Source organism: Micromys minutus (assembly GCF_963924665.1).
Source record: "Micromys minutus genome assembly, chromosome: 18".
Taxonomy (NCBI): Eukaryota; Metazoa; Chordata; class Mammalia; order Rodentia; family Muridae; genus Micromys; species Micromys minutus.
In genome coordinates, this window is record NC_137953.1 from 23,095,752 (window position 1) to 23,121,209 (window position 25,458).

General features: G+C 40.1%; 1 protein-coding gene across 1 annotated transcript in view; it reads left to right on the top strand.

The window, feature by feature from the left end:
• The window catches only part of FAM13A (family with sequence similarity 13 member A), an 85,382-nt gene that overhangs the window by 19,807 nt on the left and 40,117 nt on the right, over window positions 1–25,458 (top strand). The window contains exons 3-5 of the mRNA XM_080932203.1: window positions 11,201–11,239; window positions 14,147–14,323; window positions 17,477–17,663. Of these exons, the coding sequence (XP_080788329.1) occupies window positions 11,201–11,239; window positions 14,147–14,323; window positions 17,477–17,663 (403 nt within the window). The remainder of the gene's footprint in view (window positions 1–11,200; window positions 11,240–14,146; window positions 14,324–17,476; window positions 17,664–25,458) is intronic.

Genomic DNA, 25,458 nt, shown 5'->3' on the forward strand with positions numbered 1-25,458 from the left:
CACACATACATAAATACACAAATAATAAAAATAAATCTTCAAGAATGACTATTCCTACAAGACTACATTCACAGTAGAGAAGGAAGACTTAGGTGTGGCTGCTATTTTCAGAAAATGAAAGTTCAAAGTAAGTGGAGCTGTTGTTTCATGGAAGCAAAAATAGTAATTATTTAACCTGTTAATTAAAATTCCAAAAGTATTTTTTTCCTGAGTAACATGATGTGATAGCCTCAAAAATGATATAAGAATTAGTTTGGTATGAGTTTATTTTAACTTTGTTTTACTTTATCACTTGATATGAAACTAAAAAAAAAAAAAACTATTGAGGAAAAATGGACCTACCCCATAATTATTTGCATAGCTAGTTTGGAATCAACTTTGTTGCTGATCTAACAAAGAGTTTAAGTAGGAGAAAGGAAAGAGATTGCCAATTATTATTCATCTCTGCTGGGTATTTTTAGCTAGAAATGCGCCCTAGCTACTCAAGGACAGTTTATAAGTAAGTATACATATTTTTGTGTTATGTCTAGCAAGAGAGACTTGCTTAGCCGTTTTCAATATATCTTCATGCATCTACAACTGCCATTTTTGCTATCATTCTATTACTCAAGAATCCTTTGATTCAATCCCCAAAACAGAGCTATTACAAGACTCCTAAATTCCTCACTGATTTTTTTAAAATATGATTAAAATTTATACTCATTCCTTTACATTGAAAGTAGCACTTTCTGGCTTGATAGTTATGACCTGCTACTTTCCAAAATTGTAAACTTGGGGTACTGAATGCTATATCCTAGATGTTACTGGTATGAATTCACTAGAGTTTTCTTAACAGACCCAACCAATAGCTAAGACATGCCCGCCGAGATAGGTACACTGCACAAGCAGCTCCCTCTTTAAGGAACCAGGCAAAGTGGTTAAGGATGAACAACTGGTCATTAAGTTGGATTGGTTCTGGGAGAGTAGCATAAAGTGGGACAGAAAAGTCAACTGGCTGCAGTCTAGAAGAGGGGTCAGGACAGATGGAAGACAGAGCAAAGCAGTCCTCTGTCTGCAAAGGAAAGGGAGTAGATGATCGACAGAGGCAGATCCCACAGAAAGTCACTGCTGCTCAGCCAGCCGGTGAGGCAGGAGAGTGGATGGAAGGCCTGGAAGGAGGCTGCTGCACACCAATGGAGACCTCGGAGTCTGGATTTAGATGGAGGACAGGGGTTGAGTGCAGGGGCCAAGAAACAAAACAGGCCCACATTCCTCACCTCAGTGCTTCCGCACTCTGAGGTAGAATTTCATCTTCTTTGGCTTCTTGTTCTCCTCACAGTCAGGCTGTGCCCTGTATTTCTCTCTTGTATTTCTTCAGATGTTTCTGCACTGAAGTGGGACTGTTAGCACCCTGGGTCTGAGTAAATACCTTCTGTGGTAACGGGTCAGCCGTCCACTGCAGTCCTTCACCAGCCTGCCCTAAGTCAACAGAGAGCCAGGTGTCTTCCTTTGAAGGGAAAGGAAATAATAGCCCCAGAGCAACACGTGCTCTGTCTCTGGGTCAAGTTTACTGCCCTTACAGTAGCTCAGATAATAGGTGTCATTGTTCTGCAGATTGCTCCCTTGGGATTCACCAGCCCTGCAGAAACAATTAAGGGAACAGAAAGTGAAGCAAAACTTTGGTGAGGCTGAAGCAAAACAAACACAGGCCTGTGCACGTTCCACAGGAAGGTCCTTGGCAAGCAGGTCCATACTCTGTTCTCTTTCAGACTCTAGACTGGAATCCAAACACAGGAACCCCCCCCCCAAGTCCATTGATCAGATTCACATCAAAGCAACTCGCTCTTGTTGGTCTCCCATGCCCCTCTGCCTGTTGCTGTCTGTGTTCTTCCTCCTGGCATCCGCTCAGGTCTGGCTGGGATCTTTGACTAGTTTGTTTCCATCTGTCTGAGTTCTCACTGTCTACAAACCTGGCTTTGGGCTTCTCGAACTGATTTCCACCTGAACCAGAGCTCGCTGCCTTCTCTTTCATCTCCTCGTCTCCTCCTGCTCAACCCCTACCCACCTTCAGGCAACCAGGTGCCTTTCCAACAGATTTTATGCTTGAGTTCCACACAGATTCCTGGACTGCCTGTGTGGCCTGTGTTTCATCAGGTCTGAGCTGTTTGCTTAAGGTCTACCAAGCTGTAGCCAGTCTTACTGAGCTGTTTCCGGCATCTTGGGTTCTCAGGCTTGCACCTGATAAGCAAACTCAACCTGTTTCTAGCAAAGGTCCACTTCTTCCTAGTTTCCCAGCATGGTACAAAGCAAAGCTAAAGTACTGTCTTCAAGTGTGGACTTGCTTAAGTCAGGGTCAGGGTTTTATCTGCCGTCTAATTGTCCTGGGAGGATATTTGATAGATTTAGTTCCTGGTTAGGTCTTTGGGATGCAAGATCGTTCTTTAGGATTTTGTCCATTGATAATTGGTGGAGCCATAAACCTATCATCTTATGAGGCTACATATGTTGCTTAATAGAAAAACGAGAAAAGCCCTGGGTTTGATTTTCTGTACCACAAAAGGAGAGAAATCTAGAAATTATATCATATCATTTCTATCTTTGTCTGTAGAAAACATTAAAACCATCTGTAGACAGATTTTTTTTATGGGAGGGGGAATACCTTCTTAAACAATCTATGCTATAATTTGTATGTTTCTAATGTTTCTGTTATATTTCTTTAATTTTAAATTTTTATTGTTATTAGTTTGATTTTTGCCTTTGAAAGATATGTTTTCAAAAACTCCTTGTTATCGGCCAGGTATGGTGGTGCATGCCTTTAATCCCAGCACTCAGGAGGCAAAGACAAGCTGATATCTGTAAGTTCAAGACCAGCCTGCTTTACACACTGAGTTCCAGGACAGTCAGAGCTACATAGTGAGACCCGTTTCAAAACAAACAAACAAACAAACAAACGAGCTGATTATCATGAAATGATTTACAGAAGTGTGTACCGCATATATTTTACTCGTGACTAAGTTTGTTACAGGTTGTTGAGGTGAACAAACAAGCTGTTTATTTAGTGTATACTTAATTTTTTAACCAGATGAGAAATCGTGTTTGGACAGTTTAAAGTTTTTGAACATTAACTCCTTCTTGACTGGAATAGTGTTTCTAAGATGAACACTATGAAATTAAAATGCTGTGTGTGTGTGTGTGTGTGTGAGAGAGAGAGAGAGAGAGAGAGAGAGAGAGAGAGAGAGAGAGAGAGGGAGGGAGAGAGGGAGGGAGGGAGGGAGGGAAGGAGAGAGAGAGAGAGAGAGAGAGAGAGAGAGAGGAAGAGGGAGAGGGCTTTTTTTCTTCTTCTTGACTGGAATAGTATTCTAAGATGAAGAGACACTATGGAGTTCAGCCTCTCTCTCTCTCTCTCTCTCTCTCTCTCTGTGTGTGTGTGTGTGTGTGTGTGTGTGTGTAATGCTGATAACAAATCAACTTTATTTATTTGTGATGTTTTATAAAAAAATATATAAGTTGAAATTTGCGATTTCCACCATCTTAAATGTACAGTTCAGTGATTGTTTTAAACACATATTCTGTTGGTAGATATCTGTCACTGACATCCATTACTAGAACCGCTTCAGAACTTACAGTATTAAATTAGCTCATGACCCATTAACTCCTCATCTCTTGTTTTTGAAGGCAGGTCCCAAGGAGTGAATTTAGGTCATCAGGCTTGGTAGTAAATGCCTTGACTAGTTAAGCTAACTCACTGGCTCTGGCTATTGTAAACAATCTAAGTTGTGAGTATGATGGGTGTTTAAATTGCCAGCTCAAACCCCTGCTTTTAATTCTATTACATATAGAATTGTAGGCTTTATTTTTGATACTTCCATACTGTTTTGCATACTAGCAGCACCAATTTAGATTTCCAATAATCACAAATTAGAGTTTAGAATTTTTCCATCTTCACTGACAATCATTAATTTTCGTTTCTAATAATATCTATAGATTTGGAATATAGTAGGAATCTTCAGATATTGCTACTTGCTAATTAAGAATCCAAATCTTAATTGGAGGCCAGCCTGGTCTACAGAGGTAGATCCATGGCAACCAAGGCTACACAAAGATACACTGTCTCAAAAATCCAAAACAAAACAAAAAATAAAATAAAAATAAAAAGGAATCTGAATCTTATGTAGGATTGGATGTCTATTTTTGAAATGTGTCATAAGAGATTTTCATATGCATACATAAATATAAACCAGACAGCCAGTCTGATGACCATCAATGAGAAACTAATACTACTCAACAGTTTTTGAGAGACTTCCACCTCAGTTCTTCATATATTTGCATCCTTGCTCAGACTTTTTTGCATAGTAAGGGGTAACTATAGAATCTGAGCTCAAGTCTCTCAATGTTAATAAAACATTAGGCTTTGTGTTCAGTCTTTACTGAACAGGATAGATCCTGCAAAATGTTAGTGCTTCTCTCCCTTGCCTCTTCTTTAGCATACTAAAGCAAAGGTGTGTAAAACAGATACTTTTATACTACTGTGCCTAAATCTCTTACCATTCTGTTCTTCTGCTCCATGATTTCATATTGGCTTCTCTCTGTAGGAGCTTCTGATTGGAATACAATCTGAACACTTGCAGTTAAACAGGTGACTGATGACCTTTCCTGATATTATTACCCCCAAATTTCTTTCTTCCATTCCAAAGATGTTAGAACAGCAGTACACTTAGAGCTAGTGCTTCAAAGAAAGCCAGGGTGTCAAAGACTGCCCATTAATATGTTCCCTGAGGTCTTCTTGTGCTATCTTCTGGTCAAACAGGGATACCCAGAAAAAGAAGAAGAAGAAAAAGCCATTTGAGAAAGGGCAGAATTAGCTTCTTTCTATTTTCTGCTTCACTGACCAGACAAGCAATTGACACTCCCCAAATGGAGCTGAGACTTGAGTCATCAGAACAGAGCTGTGTATTCTTTTCCACCTCTCTGCCCTACTGGCTTCTTAATTTCACTATCTATTCAGAGACTAAAGTACTTAGACTACCAAACAATAGAAAGGAGAGAGGATACCCCTGGGATATTAGCTACTTAACCAAAGCATTTGAAAAAAAAATGGCCTTAAGGGCAGGGGGATTATGGGATTCAGTGTACATCTCAAAGTATATATTGCATATAAACAAACTAATTTTGTATTTGGTTCTCCAGTTTACTTTTTATATTTGAGCAAACATCAAGTCTGCTCGAGAAAGCTTAGCACATGTACTATGGTGGATTCATGCATTGGCTATAGTTACCAAAAGCATTTGCCCACAACTACTTGGACAGTGTTATAAATTAAGAACTAATCTATTCACCCAGCTTATTTGGTGATGACTTCTTGATTCATTGCTGCCCCTTAAGAATGGTTTGACATGAAGAAATGATTTGAGATTTACATAACAAAATTACACAATAAAGGTAAAGATGATCTTCTCTGAATTTTTCATATAAAAACAACTTTTTCTGAGTAAGAGGAAAACTTTATAAGTAATATTTTTATTATCCTCAAACAATTCTCAAAGATCTGACCAACCTCTTTGAAATATTAGCAAGACTGTTGGAAACATGTTTAGATGTGAAATGAAAGATGGAGATGTATAAGAAGAGTACTAGATTAAAACCACTTTAGTCAGTTAATTAAACTGGCATTAGATGTGCATTAAAAAACCGTGAGAAGCAGTGGAGAGCAGATACTTTAGTAAATCAAGTATAAGACATGATCCAACAGATACCCTGGTTCTCTGGCTCTTACAGTCTTCTTACCCGTCTTTCACAACCCTGAGCCTTAGATATAATGATGGAATCATAAATATATCAACTAGAACTGGGCATTTCATGGTCACTTTGTCTTGGCATTTTTAACAACTTATGGATCTCTATAACAGTCTCCATTTGTTGCAAAAAGTTTTGGGTTTGTTTTGGTTTTGTTGTCTGCTTCTCCATTTGTTTGTTTCTTTGTTTTTAATGAAGGATGAAAGTTACACTTTCCTGTGGGTATAAGGTTTAGAATACAGTTTAGGAAATTGGTAGTATCAGGTTCTCCTCCATCCCTAGGTAGTTGATTAGGTTTACAGTACTAGGCATTAATTCTCTGATGTTAAGCAGGGTCTTAAGACCACTTAGATAGCTGTTGGTTACCCTTAGGATAACAGTGTCATTACTGCACCACTGGAGACAGTTTGCTGGGCTGGTCACGATGCACTCACGTAATCTCACCATCATGGTTGCCTAAACAAGACTGTATAATGACAACGCAAGTTGACATGATAATGTAGACAAGAGGAAATTCACAAAGTCCTGGCCCCCCAGATGAATAGCTACAGAGAATCAATGGCTGCTAAGAGAGGGAGAATCAGTTTCTGTAGGATTGAGATTACCGGTGAGTTATCCAATACCAAGTGGTCAGCCCTAGGCAAGTGTTCATAGGGACAACACTAAATGGAGTCATGGGGCTCCAGTTCTGTGAGATCCAGCACCTGATTCTGACGTCCAGAAGGACGAGGCAAGCAAGTGCTGTACATGGAGGCAAACGATCATACACATGAAATAAAATAAAATAAAGAAATCTTTAAGATAATTAAAGAAGAGGTCAGAAATTTGGGGAGAAGTTGAGGGTAATGGGAGGAGGTGGCACGGGGTGGAAATGATGTAACTACAGTACTCATGTATGGAATTCTCAACAAAGAAAGCTGGAGAGATGGCTCAGTGCCTCAAAGTAGTTGCTACTCTTGTAGAGGACCTGGGTTCAGTCCTCAGCACCCACGGGAGGGCTAGCAGCTGCTTGTGACTCCAGTTCCAGGCAATCTCACACCTCTTCTGACCTCTCTGGGTTTCTATATTCATGTAGTACACATGCATTCATTCAGGCACACAAACCCAAGTATAAGTAATATAATATCATTCATACATTTAATCATATATTCAAAAACATATACTAAAATTTAAAGTTGGATATAGAATAAAAATGAGATTTGGGAAATCTTGCCATAATGGAAAAGGAAATAAAAATTAAAACTATGGAAGAAGTAAATATTAGAAGTAATGGTTATAGCTGAAAACTGTAGGGATTCTGAGAAAGAAATCACATTATTGAAGACTGAGCTAGAATATAAAGTTAGTACATAGCCATCTCAATGAGAAGCACATCAAAGATAAAGCAAATGGACCAGGAATAGCCTATTCAGGATGTGAAAGATGCAAACGACTCTGTGTTAAATAACATGGTATCAAAGCATGTCAACTCTTAAAAAACAGTGATGGATTTTTAAGTACGTGGAAACATGGACGCTGTATATAGAGCAATATGTCAGACACAACATTTGCAGAGACGCACTCAGAGAGAAAAGGCACAGACCCTGAACCTCCCCCCTGCAAGTATCTCCAATAATCATGCTTTTACTGCTTCTTGCAAAACACCTCAATCCTCATAAGCATTGTAGAAATATGTTCTAATGGAATTATTATTAATAGATGCATTTGCAGAATTCTCTAGAAATAGCAGATTATTTGAGAATAATGTGTATCTGTACTGAGGACACTACGAAGCCAGACTATTCAGAGTGAGAACAGCATCTCTGAACACTAGTTTCCAATCTGAAAAAAAAAGGGGGGGTTCAGTATTTAATGACCCATCTGTTACATCTAATAATTTTGCCTAATTATGACCTAGTATAAAAACTAGAAAGTTCTAAATTTTTAAAGCACAAATATACTGAGTAAAACTGAGCATTCTTAAAAGAAACCCAAAAGGGAGCTGAACAAAAGACAAGTCTGCTGACTGTTGAGTACTGAGTGGAATACCAAGGTAAAACTGTAAAGAAAATACTCTCTCTTTACATTAGGCCCCTTGAAATTATGCTTAATGTGCAGAAGGATATTAGTGTGACATTGGGGAAACAGAAAGATAAGTATTTTCTTCCTACACAGTAGTATGTACTCCATGTAGTGAGTACAGCATTGTGTATACCACTTTTAAAATCAAATTTGTCTAAAATGTTAATAATGTCAACCATATGCAAATGATTCAGACAATAGCAAAGTTTATTGTCCATAAAGATGCCACAGGAACCCCGTGCATGTGATCACCATGTCTAAATGCACAACAGAGGAAATAAACTTAAGGATGGAATGTGTAAAAGTAAAGACACGAAGTTGGGATAGATCTGACTAAAAATAAATATAGCCAAACATTTCAGAAGGTGTGTTGTGTTACAATTTGTTCATTCACTTTTGTATCCTGGGAAGAAATCCCTATGCCTGGCTCAGATGGCTCAGGGAATTTTTCTTTTAAGTTGTGAAGAAGACCTTAACTGATTTTCATTCAAGAGCGGCATAAGCTAGGCCCTTTAATACATGGTCTCCAGAGGCAGAGGCAGGCAGACCTCTGTGAATTAGAAGCCAGTCTGATTCGCAGAGCAAGTTCTAGGACTGCTAAGGCTATAGAGAGAGACCTGCTGCGGAAAAACAAAACAAAGAAGCAAACAAACAAAAAATAACAAAAAGATTGCCATTTTACATCTTCATTAATTTGTTTACACTGTTTAAAATAGTTACTGTGCTACCTTGATAATAAAATTCTAAAGAAGTTTAGTACAAGGAGGGTAAAGAACCTCCTCAATATATCTTTTACCGGCCCACGATGGCATGGGAGTGACCAGGGAATTCATGAAAACTGCAGTGCAGCTAAGACTTGACAGTAGAGCTTTTGACTAGTTCTACAAAGCAAATTTTAGCACCCCTTCCCCTGGGCCAGATGAATCACCTGTTCTAACAAGGCTTTGGGTCATTCTTGTGCGTGTTGAGGCTCTATTTAGAGAGTTAGAAATGTCAATGTCAAAACTTCCTCTTTTGTTTTTGTGGGGTTCCCCCCTCATGATTTGCTTCTCCTTACACTGGGGAAAAAAAACAAAAGAACATAAAAATACCAGTCTGGAGTTGGACCAGTAGCTGAGTGGAAGGGCAGAGCCTGGCATGTGTCAGACCGTTTATTTTATTCCAACACCACAAAACAAACAAGCAACTGCATCCTCTCCCTTAAGAGGCAAAGAGAACAGCACTACGAACCACATGCATAAGAGAGGAAAGGTAATCTCTCTCCTTCTGGAACCAGCAGCCAGATTGGTTGGCCGTCTGTCTTTGGAATGTTCTTTAGCATTTAGCACATCCGACGCTTTGCTTTTCTAGGTGTTTCCTTAGTCTTTTCATTATGGCTCCCCAAACTGAGATTGTGTAACTGCATTGAGGAACATAGGAGTTAATTATACAGTGTTGGATTTATGGAGGGTTAGCCACAAAACATCCCAAGGGGGACTGCCTGTTCCAGTTCAGGACAGATGCAGCAACAGTTCTTGTTGGTCACAGAGCCTGGGAACCACTGGGAATAACAGGCACTGTAGCCAAAACCCAAAGTCAAATGCTAAGCCTCACCTCTCTGTGCAAAAGTGCCCCAGTCTACATGGTAATGAGCCCAAGTTCAGAGCTGAAATCTTCCTAGCCCTGCCTCATCTGCGACTAGCCTCAGGAGCCATTGTTACAGGGCCTAACCTCTTCACTGGAGACAGGAAAGACAACACACACCTATCAGGTATACATTCTAAGTGAGAAAAATACAAGCAAAAACTACTTAGCACAGTATCTGAAAACAGTAAGCGCCCAGGGTCTTTACTAATGTGTGTGCGCATTTATGTGTTCATGTTTTCATTTTCTTATTCACATCAGTGTTTCTTTGCACAGTGGAATGGTTTGGGAGGGGAGGGGTACCCTATCTGTAGGTATCATTTAGAACTTCACCTCAACTGATGGAAACTAACTGGGAAAGAAGTGTAATTACTGACTCCCTCTGGGATAAGGACTTCCACATAATGGAGTGGTGGGTGGGTGGTGGTGTGTGGGTGGTATGGGTGGTGGATGGTGGTGGGCGGTGGTGGGTAGGTGGTGGTGGGTAGTGTTGGTGGCAGGCAGGTGGTGGGTGGGTGGTGTGGGTGGTGGTGGATGGTGGTAGGTGGGCGGTGGTGGTGGTGGGTGGTGGTGGGTGGGTGGTGGTGGTGGGTGGATGGTGGTAGTGGGTGGTGGGTGGGTAGTAGTGGTGGCAGGTGGTGGTGGCGGGTGATGGTGGGTGGTGATGGTAATGGTGGTGGTGGTGGTGGTGGTAAGGGGTAGAATCTTTCAAGAGGTAGATCCTGACATGAGGCCACTGAAATGCATTATTACACAGGAACAGAAGCTAGCAGATGATGCTGATGTGGTACATACATGTGCTAAGATGGCACCAGATGAATTAGCATTTAGGTTAGTTGAAGTGTAGAGCCACTGGTAAGTGATCTCTTAGACACCTTCATCCTCTTCCTTCATCCTCTTCTTGTGTGTTCTGCAAAGCAGGAAGAAAAAGAAAGGCTATTTTATTAAATCTAGCTTAATACACTTAAAAATCTGCTCAATGCTTAATTTCCTTTTTGGGCACAGGAACGTCAATCTTGACTAAGCTCGGAGTTGGGGGCGGGAGGACTGTGAGAAAGTAGAGACAGGTAGTTTTAAATATCTAAACCTGGACCCTCACCTGGGTTTGTGAGTATAGAGCTCTCCCAGGCGGAAGGAAGTTCTGACGGGGGCAAATCAGTGGGGTGGAATAAGTTTTAATTATTTCAAAAGAATCGGGCTTTATAGGAAATAGAAGAAGCTTATATACATTCAGCCAAAGGCACTAAACCACATGTTACACTGAGCTATCCCAAAGCTTGACAGTCTCCATCTTGGGAGGAAAACTGTGCTGTGGAAATGACCGGTTGGAAATGCCTATGCAGGGAGTTGTGCCTGTTCCTTGGTCTCTGTCCCCTCTGGTCCCTGCTGACCTCCATGAGTTCTGAGCAGCTTAAGAAACATGCCTGGGCCTGCAGGCCTGGGACAACGGATGATAGACTGTCAGCAGCCATCATATTAGCTCTGTGAAGGACGGAAAAGGTCACCAGCTCTGGATGCAGCCTCAGGCTTAGAGCTCGAAGGTGGTTTCTAAGGTCATTGTTCAAAGCAGTAAACAAGCCACCTCTATGTGCTACACAGTGGAAGGACTCCGGCCCTGGTTGGTGATCAAGGATGTAGTGGGACCCGGCTCACTCTTCCTTACCAGCATCCCTTCAGATGTTGATTCCTTTTCTCTGACCCCTCAGCCAACCTCATTATTTTCTCTCTCTGCTTCTTTTCACAGTGCTCATGTATCCCAAGTCAAGGTTTCAACAACTGGAGAGTAAGTCGTTTGTTTTTATAATTTACAGCATGTTATGCCTTTTCCCAATTATTAATATAAAAAAAAACCCCACAATTCTTATGTTGTGAAGAAGTGGGAGACTAGGATAATAAATAACCATTTTTAAGATGCTCATATCCAGAAAGTAGGTATGTCTGTGATTATACACAACCCTCCTCCCCATTTGAAACGACCAAGTGGATTCTTTGTTACTCTCAATGTGTATATTAGGTTAGCCTTAGTTTACTATGTACTTCAGACTCGCCTTTATTTCACAATCTCCTGCCCCAGTGCTAGGGTAACAGGTGTGTTTGCCACTGTGGCTGGCGCTATTAGTTTTTTGTTTATTTAAAATCAATGTCAGGGTGGGTTAATGTTTGCAAAGCTGACTGTTCCCTGGAGGCATCTTGTCATGGAAAAATAAAATAAAATAAAGGCTAAAAAACATTAGCCATGACTTTTCTTCTTGTTTTGTGTCTTTATTGACAGTGTGCCACACACCATTTTAAGTGTGTGATGTTCAATGAGTCTTGGCTCCACCTTTGTGGAATTGTTTGTTGTTGCTGTTTGTTTTTTTTTTTTTTTTGCAGACTTTTTGATTTTGTTGTTATAGGGATGTAGAAAAGAAAGCAAAGCCCTGGTAGCACCAAGTCCTTTCTCCTTACAGCAGTCCTGAGTTACTTCTATCTGGCACATGCTTTTTCCCCCAGAAGCTTCCAGATACATAAAGACTAAGCATAGCCCTGGTTTTCACCCTGCCCGGGGTCTGGGCTTTCTGCAGTTCCTTGCCTCTCTGACCACACTGTGCTTTTGTGTTTGAGCACTTGACTTTGTTGCTGAGATCCCCTTGGCTGTGCCCCAACCAGCCAGCATGTTCATGGTCTGATTTATTCCTTCTAGGAATTGCTTCCTGGCCCATCATCAGACTGCACACTGCCACTCTGTCCTGCCCCATTCGAATGCAAACTCCCCAAGCACAGGATCTTTTCTGCCAAGTTCATAGCTGTCCCCCTGGTGCCATATGAGACATGTATTAGGCGCTATCTGGAGAGTCTTCACTTCGATAGATAAATATGGCCTAAGGCCTTTCTGTCTTCCCTACTGTTTTCTTCTGGAGCTTAGGAAGCCTTTTTATAGCCTGTTCCCTGGGCAATAATCAAGTGTTAGGGACGGGGAAGGTATGGTATGAAGGAAAGAACTTGAAGGAGAAGCCCTGACAGGACAGAACTGGAATCTCAAATGATGGAGTGGGGTTCTTTCCATTAGTTTAGGAAGCAAACAAGGACAGAACTAGCTTTCCTTGGCTTCATCAACTGTAAACATTCCAGAACTGAACCAAGACGGGCCGGTTCTCGCCTTGTAGTGTCTGGTAATCTTTCTTCATGTAGTTGGGAACACTGCGGTTGCTCAGTGTTTTATGCTCATACATTTACACTCTCCTATGCCAGTTAGTCACTAGGGACACAGAAAACAGACCACGCCAATTAGGCTATACTTGCCCCTTGTCTTCAAATAATTTTAATAAAGTATTTTAATAAAATTAATTTAAAAATTTAGTAAAACTGTGTCAATCTGGAAAACTTGAAGTTGAAAATTTAAAGGACTATTTGATGAAACTTGGGCTGGTAGTTTCATAAGATTGTAGGTTTGAGAGTTGTCTATGCTATATAGCAAAACTGTCTCAAAACAAAACAAATACAAACCATTTATTTAATAAAAGATACCTTTCTCTAGATGTTATTTTAAAAAGTGTATGAATCTTTTTCAAGTAAAGAAAAACCTGCTTTGGGGAATATAAATTAAGAATTTTCCATACCAGCTTATTCAGAGTTGAACTGAATGGCAGTTGATTACTTAAATACGCTGAAAGGTTCTGCCGCTGTAAACTGGCATGTCTGTGAGAGACAGACAAAGCAGTGCCAAGAGGCAAAGAGGTGTTATTTGGCATCTTGGTTAAAAACACGCCACCAAGTTAATGAAGCAATCAAAATTACCAGTGATTGTCTTTAAAATATACCCATATTCCAGAAGTCTCTCTATTTCCCATTATTTAGTACTTCATGAACAAAACCAGAAAGGTAGGTTCATCTAAAATAGTTGTGTATTGCATTAAAAACTTGAGTTAAATTACACCAATTTATTTGTTTTGCTTTGTAAACTTATTAAAATTACTTGAAGACAAGAGGAATGTATAGCCTAAGTAAGGTAGTCACTGTGACTTTCATTTTCTGTGTCCCAGCACAGAGAATTTAAATATGTAAATACAGAGCAACTTACAGTTTTACCTACTACACAAAGAAAAGTTATCGGGCAACACAAGGCAAGAACATGCCTGCCCATCTTGGCACTCCTTTGGCCAAGTTTTAATTTATAAATTATACTTTAATTAGAAATGTCAAAATATTATGCTATGGTATTATGAATTATAGTTGTTCTTGTGAGCTGTTAACCCTTACCCCCCAAGAAAAAAATTGGTATTAATTTTTATATAACTTTATCTTAATGAGATTCTAAATATATAGCAGATATTCTAAAATATTTGTGCTTTGTAAATGAGACTGTCATCTTCTTCAGGACTGGTATAAAACCTGGAGACATCAGTCTTGGTAAAGATATTTAATTGTTACTTTATAATGAAAACATTTCTCGTGCCACCTTATGTCAAGTGGCCCTGACTTCCTGACTACCTCACAGTCGTTGCTAGATTTGCTTTGAAAGCTTCAGTCGCTACAGACTCACAAAATGGGACAGATAGCCTGGTATAATTTAACTCAATTTGTTTTTGATATAAAATACAAGTATTTTAGATGAACGTACATACCATTCTGTCTTTGCTTGTTAAGTAGTTTAAAGGCAATCACTGGTAACTTTGATTGCTTCATTAACTTGGTGCTTGCTTTTAACTAGACTCTTAGAAAGAACCATCAGGTCAGCCGTGGAAGAGCATCTTTTTGACGTCAACAGTTCTGGAGATCAAAGTTCAGAGGACTCAGAACCTGGACCATCATCCGCATCTTCTGCTCCCACGAGGCAGCGAGGGCATCAGTTTAAGAAGCAGGATGATGTTTGGCATGGTCGAGACAAGTAAGCTATCACAGGCTCTTACTGCTTGAGGTTTTCTGATTTCGAGTCGGTCACCACATTACAGGAATACCTGCTCCTCTCATTTCATTATCTAGATTAAAACTTACATGTTTTCATTATGATCATTCTTAGCTTAGCAGGCATTCAGGCACACCTATGTGACTTACTGTCTTAGCTAGGCTTTCCATTGCTGTGAAGAGATATCATGATCAAGGCAACTCTTATAAAGAACAACATTTCATTGGGGCTGGCTTACAGGTTCAGAGGTTCAGTTCATTATGATCTTGGTGGGAAGCATGGCAGTGTCCAGATGGGGATGGTGCTGGAGGAGCTGAGAGCTCTACATCTTGTTCTGAAGGCAACTAGGAGATTGGCACCTGCAGGCAGCTAGGAAGAAGCTCTTCCATATTCGATGGACCATGACCATAGGACGTCCAATGTCCACCCCCACAGTGACACGCTTCCTCCAACAAGGTCACACCGAATAACAGTACCACTCCCTATGGGCCAACCATATTCGAATCACCACACTTTGTAGCTCTATTTCATCTGGATCTAGAACACTGATATTTTGAGGGGGAAAGCCAAGTCTTCATTTATATATTCCATAACTTCCTGTTAAATAACTTGTTGAGAGAAATCTCATCCAGAGGCATTTTCTTCTGTATATGTCAACATTTAGTTGATTTATGCAGGCAACATTACATTAGCTTAGTCAGCAGAGTCCCCCCCCCCCACTTTGTTAACAACTAGAGCATCCTTGCAATAACTCTGGTTATGTTTTAGTATTTCTAAAAGTTGAACTTTTTAATTAAAAGAAGAAAAGCTTAAGTTCATGTTATAACATTACCTAACTTTGGTCCTCTCTGATGTCCGTAGGAGAGCCGATAGTATTTTATAGATCGCAAGGACACCAGGGCTCATCACTATAGCCTGTAGGATGTATCTTATTCTAGAATTTAGTTATAACTTATTAAATTAATTAGCTAAGATATGTATCAGGCTTTACCCTTTTTTTAAAAAAAGGAACAATTAGTCTGGATGTTGTACTATTTCACTCCAAACATTAGCCTCTTGGAATCATCACAAAGTACTTAATTACGTTGCTTTACACATCACTACTCACAGCTGTGACAGTTAAGTACTGTCCCCAGCCAGTGATGGTCCGATTGTAGGTATTTCACTGAGGCTGGTGTGAGTTTTTCATATAAGTAACACTGAGCATAAATAAAGACTATGAGTTATCCATCTTCCTGAATATGATTGCTGTTTTTTTTTCAAATTTACAAGAAAAAAATCAAACTCAGACAACTGGTTGCTATAATAAAAGTATAAATGTTTAAGGAATATATTTAGTATATGTTTCAGTCTGATTTGTGTGCTTAATGAATCTGATGACTATCAGGTAAATAGCAGATGCATGTTTATCTCTAGTTCATTATTTTTGAATAGCAATGTATCATTTTTATGTAAAATAGTTTAAACCTTCCTAAACACAATGACCTGGAAATTTAATCCCCATCTTTGTCATATAAATGTTATTTTAAAGGCCCACTGTAAACTAAAAAGGAAAGTATGCTCAGTTGCAAGAATAATAAATTTGACTATTATTAGAATATAATGTATACATGAAGAAGGAAGAAAGAAACGTGGGGGTGAAGGGAACAACCTAGGAAAAGATTTAAGTAATCAAAAGAAAAGGCTCAGAGCTCTAAGTCCAGGTAAATTTTAAACCATGTCAAATATGTCTGTGATGTGTTGTGTGTCTAGGAAAGGAGTGAGTTTCTGTGTTTCACACCCTAACTGTGCAGGTGATAAGGAAAGACAAGATCTGCCTCTGGACAGCTGGTACACGTGAGCACAGCCGTATGCCCATCTTGATACCTATCGCTTTCATCAGTTTCTTCTGCTTATTTTCTCATTGTTCCAAATGACTAAGTAAATCCAGCCTTCGGACTTGATTCTGAAAATATTCTTCAGCTTCTATATTAGTCTCCTGGGCTCCCACAACAAAGTACATAGAAGACTGTCTTAAACAACTGTGTTTATTCATTCACACATCTAGGGGGCTGGCAGGTCTATGAACAAGATGCAGACAGGGCAGGTTTCAGGCACGATCACTGTCCTGGGTCTGCACACGACTGTCTTCTCAGTGTCTTAATGTGATCTTCCTTCAATGTAAGCTTTCCTGATGTCTGTTGCATGGACAGAGCTCACACTGGACATCCTGCTATAATGACCTCCATTTGACTAGATTATTCCCGAGAAGCCTTTCTCTCACTTTGCATATTTGGTATCAGAACATTGACACTGGAACAGTGAAGGGTTACAGATGAGTCTTACCAAACATGACTGAGCTTCCACTAAAAATTATGATTGACACGTCGTAGCTTTGGGAAATGTGCAGGATAAGAAGCAGAATTTGAGGGATCAATCATATTTTGGATTTCCAACCAACCCCCTGCAGCCAGTCACAGAAGACACTGTGCATGGGTGTGACATCTGGATGCTACACCCTCCACTTCCTCTCTCCACTTGGCTTGTCCTTAAGGTGTTTCTGGTAAATGTGTGTAAATCTTCACACAACTTTAATGCACGCACACATACAATGGAGAAAATATATGTATATTCTAAAAATGAACAAATGTTACAGCACTAAAAATACCTAAAAATAGCAAAAGTTTGGAAATAAGATGGCCTCTTAATTCATAATTTTCTTTCTGTTGTGATCTAAAGATATAAATGTATCGCAGAATAAATATTTAATGCTGTCTTTCACCAGGGGTTGTGGTGAAGCTGACAGTAAGATATAGTGTCTGTTTTTAATGGTTCAACTCATTTATTCTCAGAGGCAGTTTTAGGGTTAGGGAGTTACACTAACTCAGCTATGGTGTGGGACTCAATCGTTTCTTACTTACAAAACCTAGTGCTGTGTTGGCAGCTTAATCTGATCCATAATATAGATTAAACCAAAACTTCGAGAAGTCAGTTCTGTGAAAAGTTTGTAGAGTTTAAAATACCAGTGCTTTGAAAGTACAAGTTAATGAAAGCCTGTGATGCTGACATCCCTGAGTGTAAGACATGATACAGTGACTGTATTTAAACGTTTTCCCTTTACGTGTTAAAATTAAATGGTTTCCTTTTCCATTTCAGGGAGCTTATCAATAAGGAGAATATTCCCTATGGCTTCAGCAGTTGTGATGAGTGTCTTTTGAATGGCCAGGAAGCAGAGAGATCGCAGGATGATGTTTGCGAATACGTTGGGGGAAGAAGCAAACCCAAGCGTCAGAGACCCAGTACCAGGCTTGCAGAATTCGGGGAAAACCACGATGGCTTCCTGGTGAGTGAGGGTTTTAGTAAGGTTTCTACTTAAGCCTGTAAAGAAATATTTTTTCTCTTTACTATAGAAAAAAAATGGAGTGCCACAAAATTACAGGAGTTCTGAAAGAGACTACTGGCCCAGAAAGAGCATGAGCTTATATCTCTTTTTAATAAATTTAGTGATTAAGGTAGAGAACCGGGACATTCTGCCCAAAGAGCAGGAGACAGCACTTCGGTGTTGCTTAAACTGGTTTTTAATCTAATTTGTAAGCATCTTTACTTTCTTTGGAACACACAGTCCCTTTCTTTTATCAGTCTTATTTATCCCTGCCCATATGAAGCTTAAACTGGGTGAACCCAAAGCGAGATGGGGAAGGTAGCCGGAGAGGCCTCTATGCTGTGCTCGGGAACCTTTTCCTGTTTGTTGGCATCAAGCCTAAACTCATGCAGTACTCCCCTCCACATTAATCACAAGCAAAAAGGTATCAGTGGCCAACACAGTTACTCATTAGCAGAACTTTGAGACCTTAACTTGATATCTAAGTTTTTGCATTTCTTTCAGCCGGTGGTAATGTCTTTGTAACTAGTTAATGTTCATCTCCCATTTTTACTTATGCTACAACTTCTCTGAAAAAAGAAATGCAGAATCGACTAATTCTTTTAGATATCGTTACTTTTAGTAAAAAAAAAATTAAAAATAACAACCCTGCGGATAAACGATAACAGAACTGTAGTCTGCAGTGGAAAGAGAGATGGTGGGTCTATCAAAAGCTTCATGCTGGAATGTCTATACATTTACTCAATCTACAGATTGGCTCTTTTCCCATTGTTAATTTCTATATGTGCTTAGAAAAAAAATCTACATTTTCCCCTAAGTAAAAGATGCGCACTGCAAACTAGAAAGTTATGTCTGATAGTGTTTTCAAAACAAAGAATCAGGTCACAGTGACTGCTTTTTTTTTTTACATTATTTTTCTATTTTTAACAACTTTATTTTACAAAACAAAGATAAATGTACAGATTTTAAGCATTTTTGCATAAAATTATACAATACATTTTTGTCAGTACTGCTTTTTAAAGTCAACGTTTTCTTTCTTTGTAAAACTGTGTGTGTGTGTGTGTGTGAGAGAGAGAGAGAGAGAGAGAGAGAGAGAGAGAGACAGAGAGACAGAGAGACAGAGAGACAGAGAGAGAGAGAAGGGGGATGGGGGAGGAAGAGAGAAAATGGGACAGTAATAGGACAATGTGTGTATGAGAGAGACAGACAGAGACAGACAGAGACAGAAACAGAGGCAAAGAGACAGAGACAAACAAGGCATTTAACTCAGGCATGTGTTACTACTAACCTACCTCTTTAGCCCCTAGGGAGTAATAATTAAATAAAGTAATCCCGTTAACTCTTTAGTTGACCCGTGATTTGCTTATCTGCCAGAGAGATTCATGGTGATTCAAAGTCTGAAGCTTAGCTTTCTAGCTTGGAAAGAATACACTTCTTAGTTAAAATTGTTTTCTAAAAACATGAGTCGACCCCTCAACTTTCCCACAGGGAATGTTGCTGTGAAGTTTCTAGATGGTAACTAGAAAGAGACGTAGAAAGGAACAATCATTTCTTAAAACACCTGTTTGAACTTCCCATGAAAACATGTCAGTGGGAGGCTCCTTGTTCTAATTCATGTATGGTATGTGAAAGAATTTGCCACTTGGCAGTCACCAGCCTCTGCATGCTAGGACTGCATATGGCATTCACACAAACAATCTCAGTGAACTTTGTTTGCAAAGGACAACTTAATTTATTCTGCCAGCAAGCTTGGCAGGTACACTTGCTCTTCTACAAAGTGGTGGAATTCTCAAAGACCTTTGATTTTTTTTTTTGTATGTGTGTTCTGTAAATTTTAAAGTTTTATTATTATTATTATTTCTAATTATGTGTAGGCGTATGTTTCTGAGGGTAGGTATGTGCTCATGAGTTCAGGTGCCTGTGGAAGCCTGAGGCATTGGATCCACCTAGAGATGGAGCTTTTGATGGTTGTGAGCTGCCTGGTGTGGCTGTTAGGATTTGAACCTCAGTCCTCTGGAAGATCAGCAAATGCTCTTAACTGCTGAGAAATCTATTTACCTGAGAGCCAAAACCGGGACATTAGAAATTTTGGAGGCCAGAGTGTACAATTACAGTAGGAGCTGGACAAGGATCTCCCGTCAGAACATTTTGAGATAAACTTCAGACCTGTATCTCAAGAAATGAGTGTTCCTTTCCACTGCTACTCATGTACTCATAACACTGTTTCCAGTGAGAAAGCTGGTAGTCTAAACTCACGTTTTTAAAACGGTTTTCCAACTTAAAAGTATATTCTAAGCTAGAAAGCCAAGCTTTCTGCTTTGAAACATCATAAATCTCTTTGGCAGTGGTGAGAAAGACCTCCCTTCTACTGTGACTTTGCTTATAAAAATCAGAGGCAATAAAACATGGCATCTAAGTGAAACTACAGGTACAAAGACCCCCACCCCCACCCCCAGCCAGTCGTTTATCTGGTAAGAGGAATTGTGGAGAGCCCCTGTAGAAGAATCTCAGATTGAGCAGCCGTGTGATGAGGGAACAGATTGACTGGATTCTCAAACATTGTCAGATTGTCAGGAGGGTTGACTTTATACTGGGTAAGATGAGAAACCACAGGAATGTCCTTCGCAGAGATGCGGACTGCTTAGATTTGGTGTTGCTGCAATATTGATCATGACACATGTGATCAAGGGCAGAAGCTGGGTCAGCAGTGAGCAGCCCTGGCTGTAATCCCGGTCCTTGATGAGAGTTTAGACTAAGATGATACCAAAGGCCACATACATGGCCTTGCTGGAGACTGGCAAGGCCGAGAAGACACTAACTTTAGGAATGATATCCTAGGCTCCCCTCGAGGAATGATAAAAAATGGGTGCCCTGTTAGATATGACAGAGCAGTAATCAAAGAGGTAATTGCATATCTGGTCCTGGAGTTCAGGCAGGGTGTCTTAGCTAGAGACATGTGTGACAGTTGTCAGAATCAGAGATACTTAAGTGAGGCATTAGCCACACTTCGACAATGGGAAAACATACCCATAAAAAAGCAGCCAGAAAGTAGAGGGAAAATGAACAAGTTCGATGTCTTACAAACCAGGCAACTGTCTTAAGGAGACAAAAGTCAGAGTTGAGGCCAAGAGAGGACCAGATCTGGCCATCTGCATTCGCAAAGCTAAGTTCACTGTTGACCTTAAGAAGAGGCACTCTGGTAGAAATGGAAGCCCTTCTCAAGAGAGAATGGGAGGAGATTAACTACAGGGTAAGCACCAGATCAGCCTAAGAGAAGGACCACGTGCAGAGCTCACCATGCCCTCACAAGCTTGTTGTCCATACAGTAGGAGTGCCTGGGGCTTGGCTGGTGCTGTTGCCTCTCTAGGATGTGATGATGCCACAGAGCTCATCAGAGTCTAGGGTTCAGAGGCAGTGAGCTGACAAGCAGTGTTAGGTTGCTGGGCTCCAGCTCCATGTCACCCGCAGGGATCTTTTCCCTTCCTCCTTGGCTGTAGCTCTATCTGTACCCTCAGTTTCTTTCAGATAAAAAGATAAGCCCTGCTTTATTTAAAGAGCTGGGACAGTGAACTGCTATCCCTACTCTAATCTAAAACAATTCTAAATCTCCAGACATCCCATCTTCTTACCTCAGTCAATGACAAGTGTTTTATTTGTTGCTGTTTTGTTTTCTAATTCTAAGGTTACGTTGTAAGGCACACACACACACACACACACACACACACACACACACACAACTTTTGGAAAAATCATTACTAAGCCCCTTCTGCCTGCTGCACATGGGTAGAATGGATACAGACTATCTCTTATACTCATGGTTTTCATAAACTCCTTTCTATAGGCCTAGAAAATAGTCTCTTTAGTCCCCAAAATGTTCTTTCTGGAGCACAGCCTAACAGTGTAAAGAGAGAGCCACTCTGATACTAACTCACGCATCTTCCTTCTAACCTTGGGGTTAAAAAAATTTAAAAAAACAAACAAACAAGCAAACAAGTAAAAACACAATAGCTTATGTACTGATTTTATCATAAACCTATCATGGAGAATTAGAAGCAAGTTTATTATTTAAAAATATAAGATCAAAGAGATAAGTTATACCTGGATGTGGGGTCAGTAAGATACAATACAAGAAAACCAATACAATATGAATGCCTGGTAATTGTATTGGAAGTAAAGTTATCATTTTAACCCTTCCAGTAGGTAGAAGCACGTTATTAACTTCATTTTAAATACAAAGGCATATAACATTGGTGATTAAATACCTAGGACACAAGTAAGTAAGCTATGGTGTGCATGTGCGTGTGTGTATGTGTGTGTGTGTGTGTGTGTGTGTGTGTGTGTGTGTGTATGAGAGAGAGACAGAGACAGAAACAGACACAGAGATGTGTGTGTAATCCATTCCTAGGATAAATACTGAAAGAAAATTTGTTTGCCCAAAATGTTTACCAGAAAGTGATTGTATAATGCAATGGTATTACTAAAATTAATTGTTACTCTTTAATTTTCTCAATACATCCTATCAGAATATATAATTCTATAGTAAACATTATGTTTAAACTATAAAGCAAAAGACAAGATCCAGTAAATCTCATCTCTGTGAAGAGCTTCCACTTAATGCCTGGACTCTCAGCTGAGGTTCCCAAGAGGAGAATGTGTCTTGCAGTTACTTATATCTTGATATCAGTTTTAGTTTCGTCATTATATATAGTGAGGCAAGTGAGAAGGGTAACTAAAGCTCAATTCTAAAGCACCTGGCTCTCACAGGTGAGGTCCAAAGTTCAATTCCCGGCACTACTGAAGCAAACAGCCACAAGGTCGGTATGTCATGAAGCTTTAGTTACTACCCATGGAAAAGAAAGATGTTGATATCTCTTCTGGCTCTTTAAGTTCTAAATGCAGATAAATGTGTTAAAAGTACGGGTAAAAGTGAGCTCAGTAAAGGCTTTCACTGCAGAGTGTCCCCTGTGTTTGATGCCTCATCTCTGGTTAGAATTGAAACACTTCAGCCACCTATACATGTTAGCCGTGTCCTTTACCTGTCCATCCCTGTAGTCAAACGCACACCTTTCTGCTCTGCAGAAATTCATATTTTGTGTTATGAACTGGCCCTTTAAGACCCCTCTGCTGTGACTTACTATGGTCCTGTATTTCACACACACACACACACACACACACACACACACACACACAGACACACACAGTCTACTATACTAAATATGTGTCTAACTTATAGTCTGTTCTCATAATTATTATAAAGTTTAATGTCAGATACTGTGGGAAAGGTGGGTTAACTCCTCTGCCTTTTATGGATATTTTCAAGTTAGATACAATTGGAAATATAACCTTCAGCGGAAATGAACAAATGTCTTGATACAGCTAGATTTGGACTGGAAATTCTTTTAGATCCCCCTCTGCCCAGCGTTGTCATTGAAAACTAGACACAAAACCTGTTTGACCACAGACTGATGCACTTAGACATTGGAGGAAAATGACTCGGTCTTCAAAAGCTATTCATGCTGACAGAGCCTTTTAGAGGACAAGGGCAGAAGGCCTCCTGTGAATAAACAGGTCACCCTGAAGGTCAGGGCAGTGCTGCCAGTCAAAACAAGTCTATGATTCTGACCTTGAGTTACAGGAAGGAACTGAGATATGGCCTCATTAGTAAAGGATCAGAGGCAGGTTGAAATCCCTTTTTTGTCACTCTTGTAGACTTTATGTTTTATTGCTTAAAATATATTACCTAGAGATAGCAATATAGAACAATAGGTATACACACACTGGCAACCTAAGTGATTACTGAATCTTGAAATATGGCAAAAGAAATCAAGTTATCCTTTAAATTCACACTTATGCATGCACATGTGCATCCTTGTACACATGTCTATACACAGACATGCGCACACACACACACACACACACACACACACACACAGAACTACTGATACCAACATGAGGCCCCATGAAGCACTAGCTCTTCCCATCTTCATCCTTTTCTTCCAGTCATGAAGTAGCCATATACCTAGTACCAGCTCAGTATCCGGTCTCTCTCCTGCTGAAATGTGAGAAGTGAAGTGTGTGGCTTGCAGTCCTGGTTGGTGAGATGTCCCGTTTACTCCCTCCTCCTGTGAGTTGGAATGAAGAAGAAAACTCCCAGGGCATGACTAGAGAGCTTTGTGCTGAAGATAGCAGCTCTTCTGTGCTCCTGTATATCTCCTTCTCCAGCTCTTTGTCTCTCTGTCTCTCTGTCTCTCTCTCTCTCTCTCTCTCTCTCTCTCTCTCTCTCTCTCTCTCTCTCTCTCTCTCTTTCTCTCTCTGTCTCTCTCTCTCTGTCTCTCTCTCTCTCCACTTCTTTGTGTCATTGGGTTTGAGTTCCATGTTAGGGCATCAACTCTCTTGCAAAGTAGCACATTGATAACTCACACTGAGCTATCCTGGGCACCAGTATCCCAGCAGCAAATGTGGCCCAAACACACTTTGTCACAGTGTTTATAATACCTTTGTTTCTATCTTAGGTTTTGAATAGGAAAGTTAAACATTAATTGCCAAGACACATAATTTGGAAGCCAATGCTTTTTTTTTTTTCTGTGTTCAATGGTACAGCAAACAAAAGGAACCTTAGGTTTGTTTATAAACATGGCAAGCCTTGTTGAAAAACCAGAAGTTACTAGCTGTTTTTCAGATGAAAGGTAAGCTGTAGCCCACTTACAAGGATGGTACCGAGGAGAAGCTGCCCAAATTTCTTGTGATGTGGCCTTGGTACTGTGGTGTCTTCTCCATCTCCCTCCTTCCTTTTGCCCTCCACTCCTGTACCCTCCTGTGCACTTTGACGTCACATGACTCCTTTGCTTGCCCCCACTTTCTTCACACTTCTTATTCTCCTCTTGTGGTTTCCTGTCTACTTTCAAAATCTGCACCTACTCTCCAAACTCCTTACTTACTATACACAGATATTTTGTTAGCAGCTGACTAGAATTCCACTGTGTGTACCCCATTCGTTCTCACTATCCGTTCTTCTGTTGTTGGATGTCTACGCTGGCTTCGTAGTCTTGTATCACTGAATCGTGCAGCAACAAACATGAATGTGCAAGTGTCTCTATGGTGGGATATGGAGTACTTTGGTTGTATGGCCAGTGTTAATATAGCTTAGACATCATTGCTCTATTTTTAAGTCTTTAAGAAACTTCCACACTGATTTCCATTGAGGTTACACGAGTTAGCACTGCCCCCAGTAGCAGATCAGTGATGCACAGAACACTTCCTTTCTTCCTTTATGCAGGAAATTGAATCCAGGGCCTTGCTCAAGCTAGGTAGGTGTTCTACTGCTGAACTACATGGCAGCCCATGACATAGACTTTGGACAAATTTGATTTATAATCACACCATTCTTCTCATCCTTGCCTATCCTTTACTCAAGGCCATATTAGCATCATATTCCACAATGGTAATAAATTAAGAAGGTGTGAGGGCACACTGCTGTAACCTATCCCTCTCCTGACGGAGGCGTAAGAATCACCTCAGGGTCGTCCTCCATCCCATGAGACTCTGCCTCAAAAAACAACAAAGATCAAAAAGGAAAAATATAGAATGAGCAGCAACTGAAAGATCAATTTGAAGATCACCCCTTCTCTGTATTTCCCAGCCATCCTGATTTTCTGGCAGTCTGAGTTGTGCATGCTAGACATAAATGCCTTTTTTAGCTAGTGATGGTGTTATGGTGGTCTGGTTCTATGATGCCAGTTGTCTTTGTGAAAGGGAT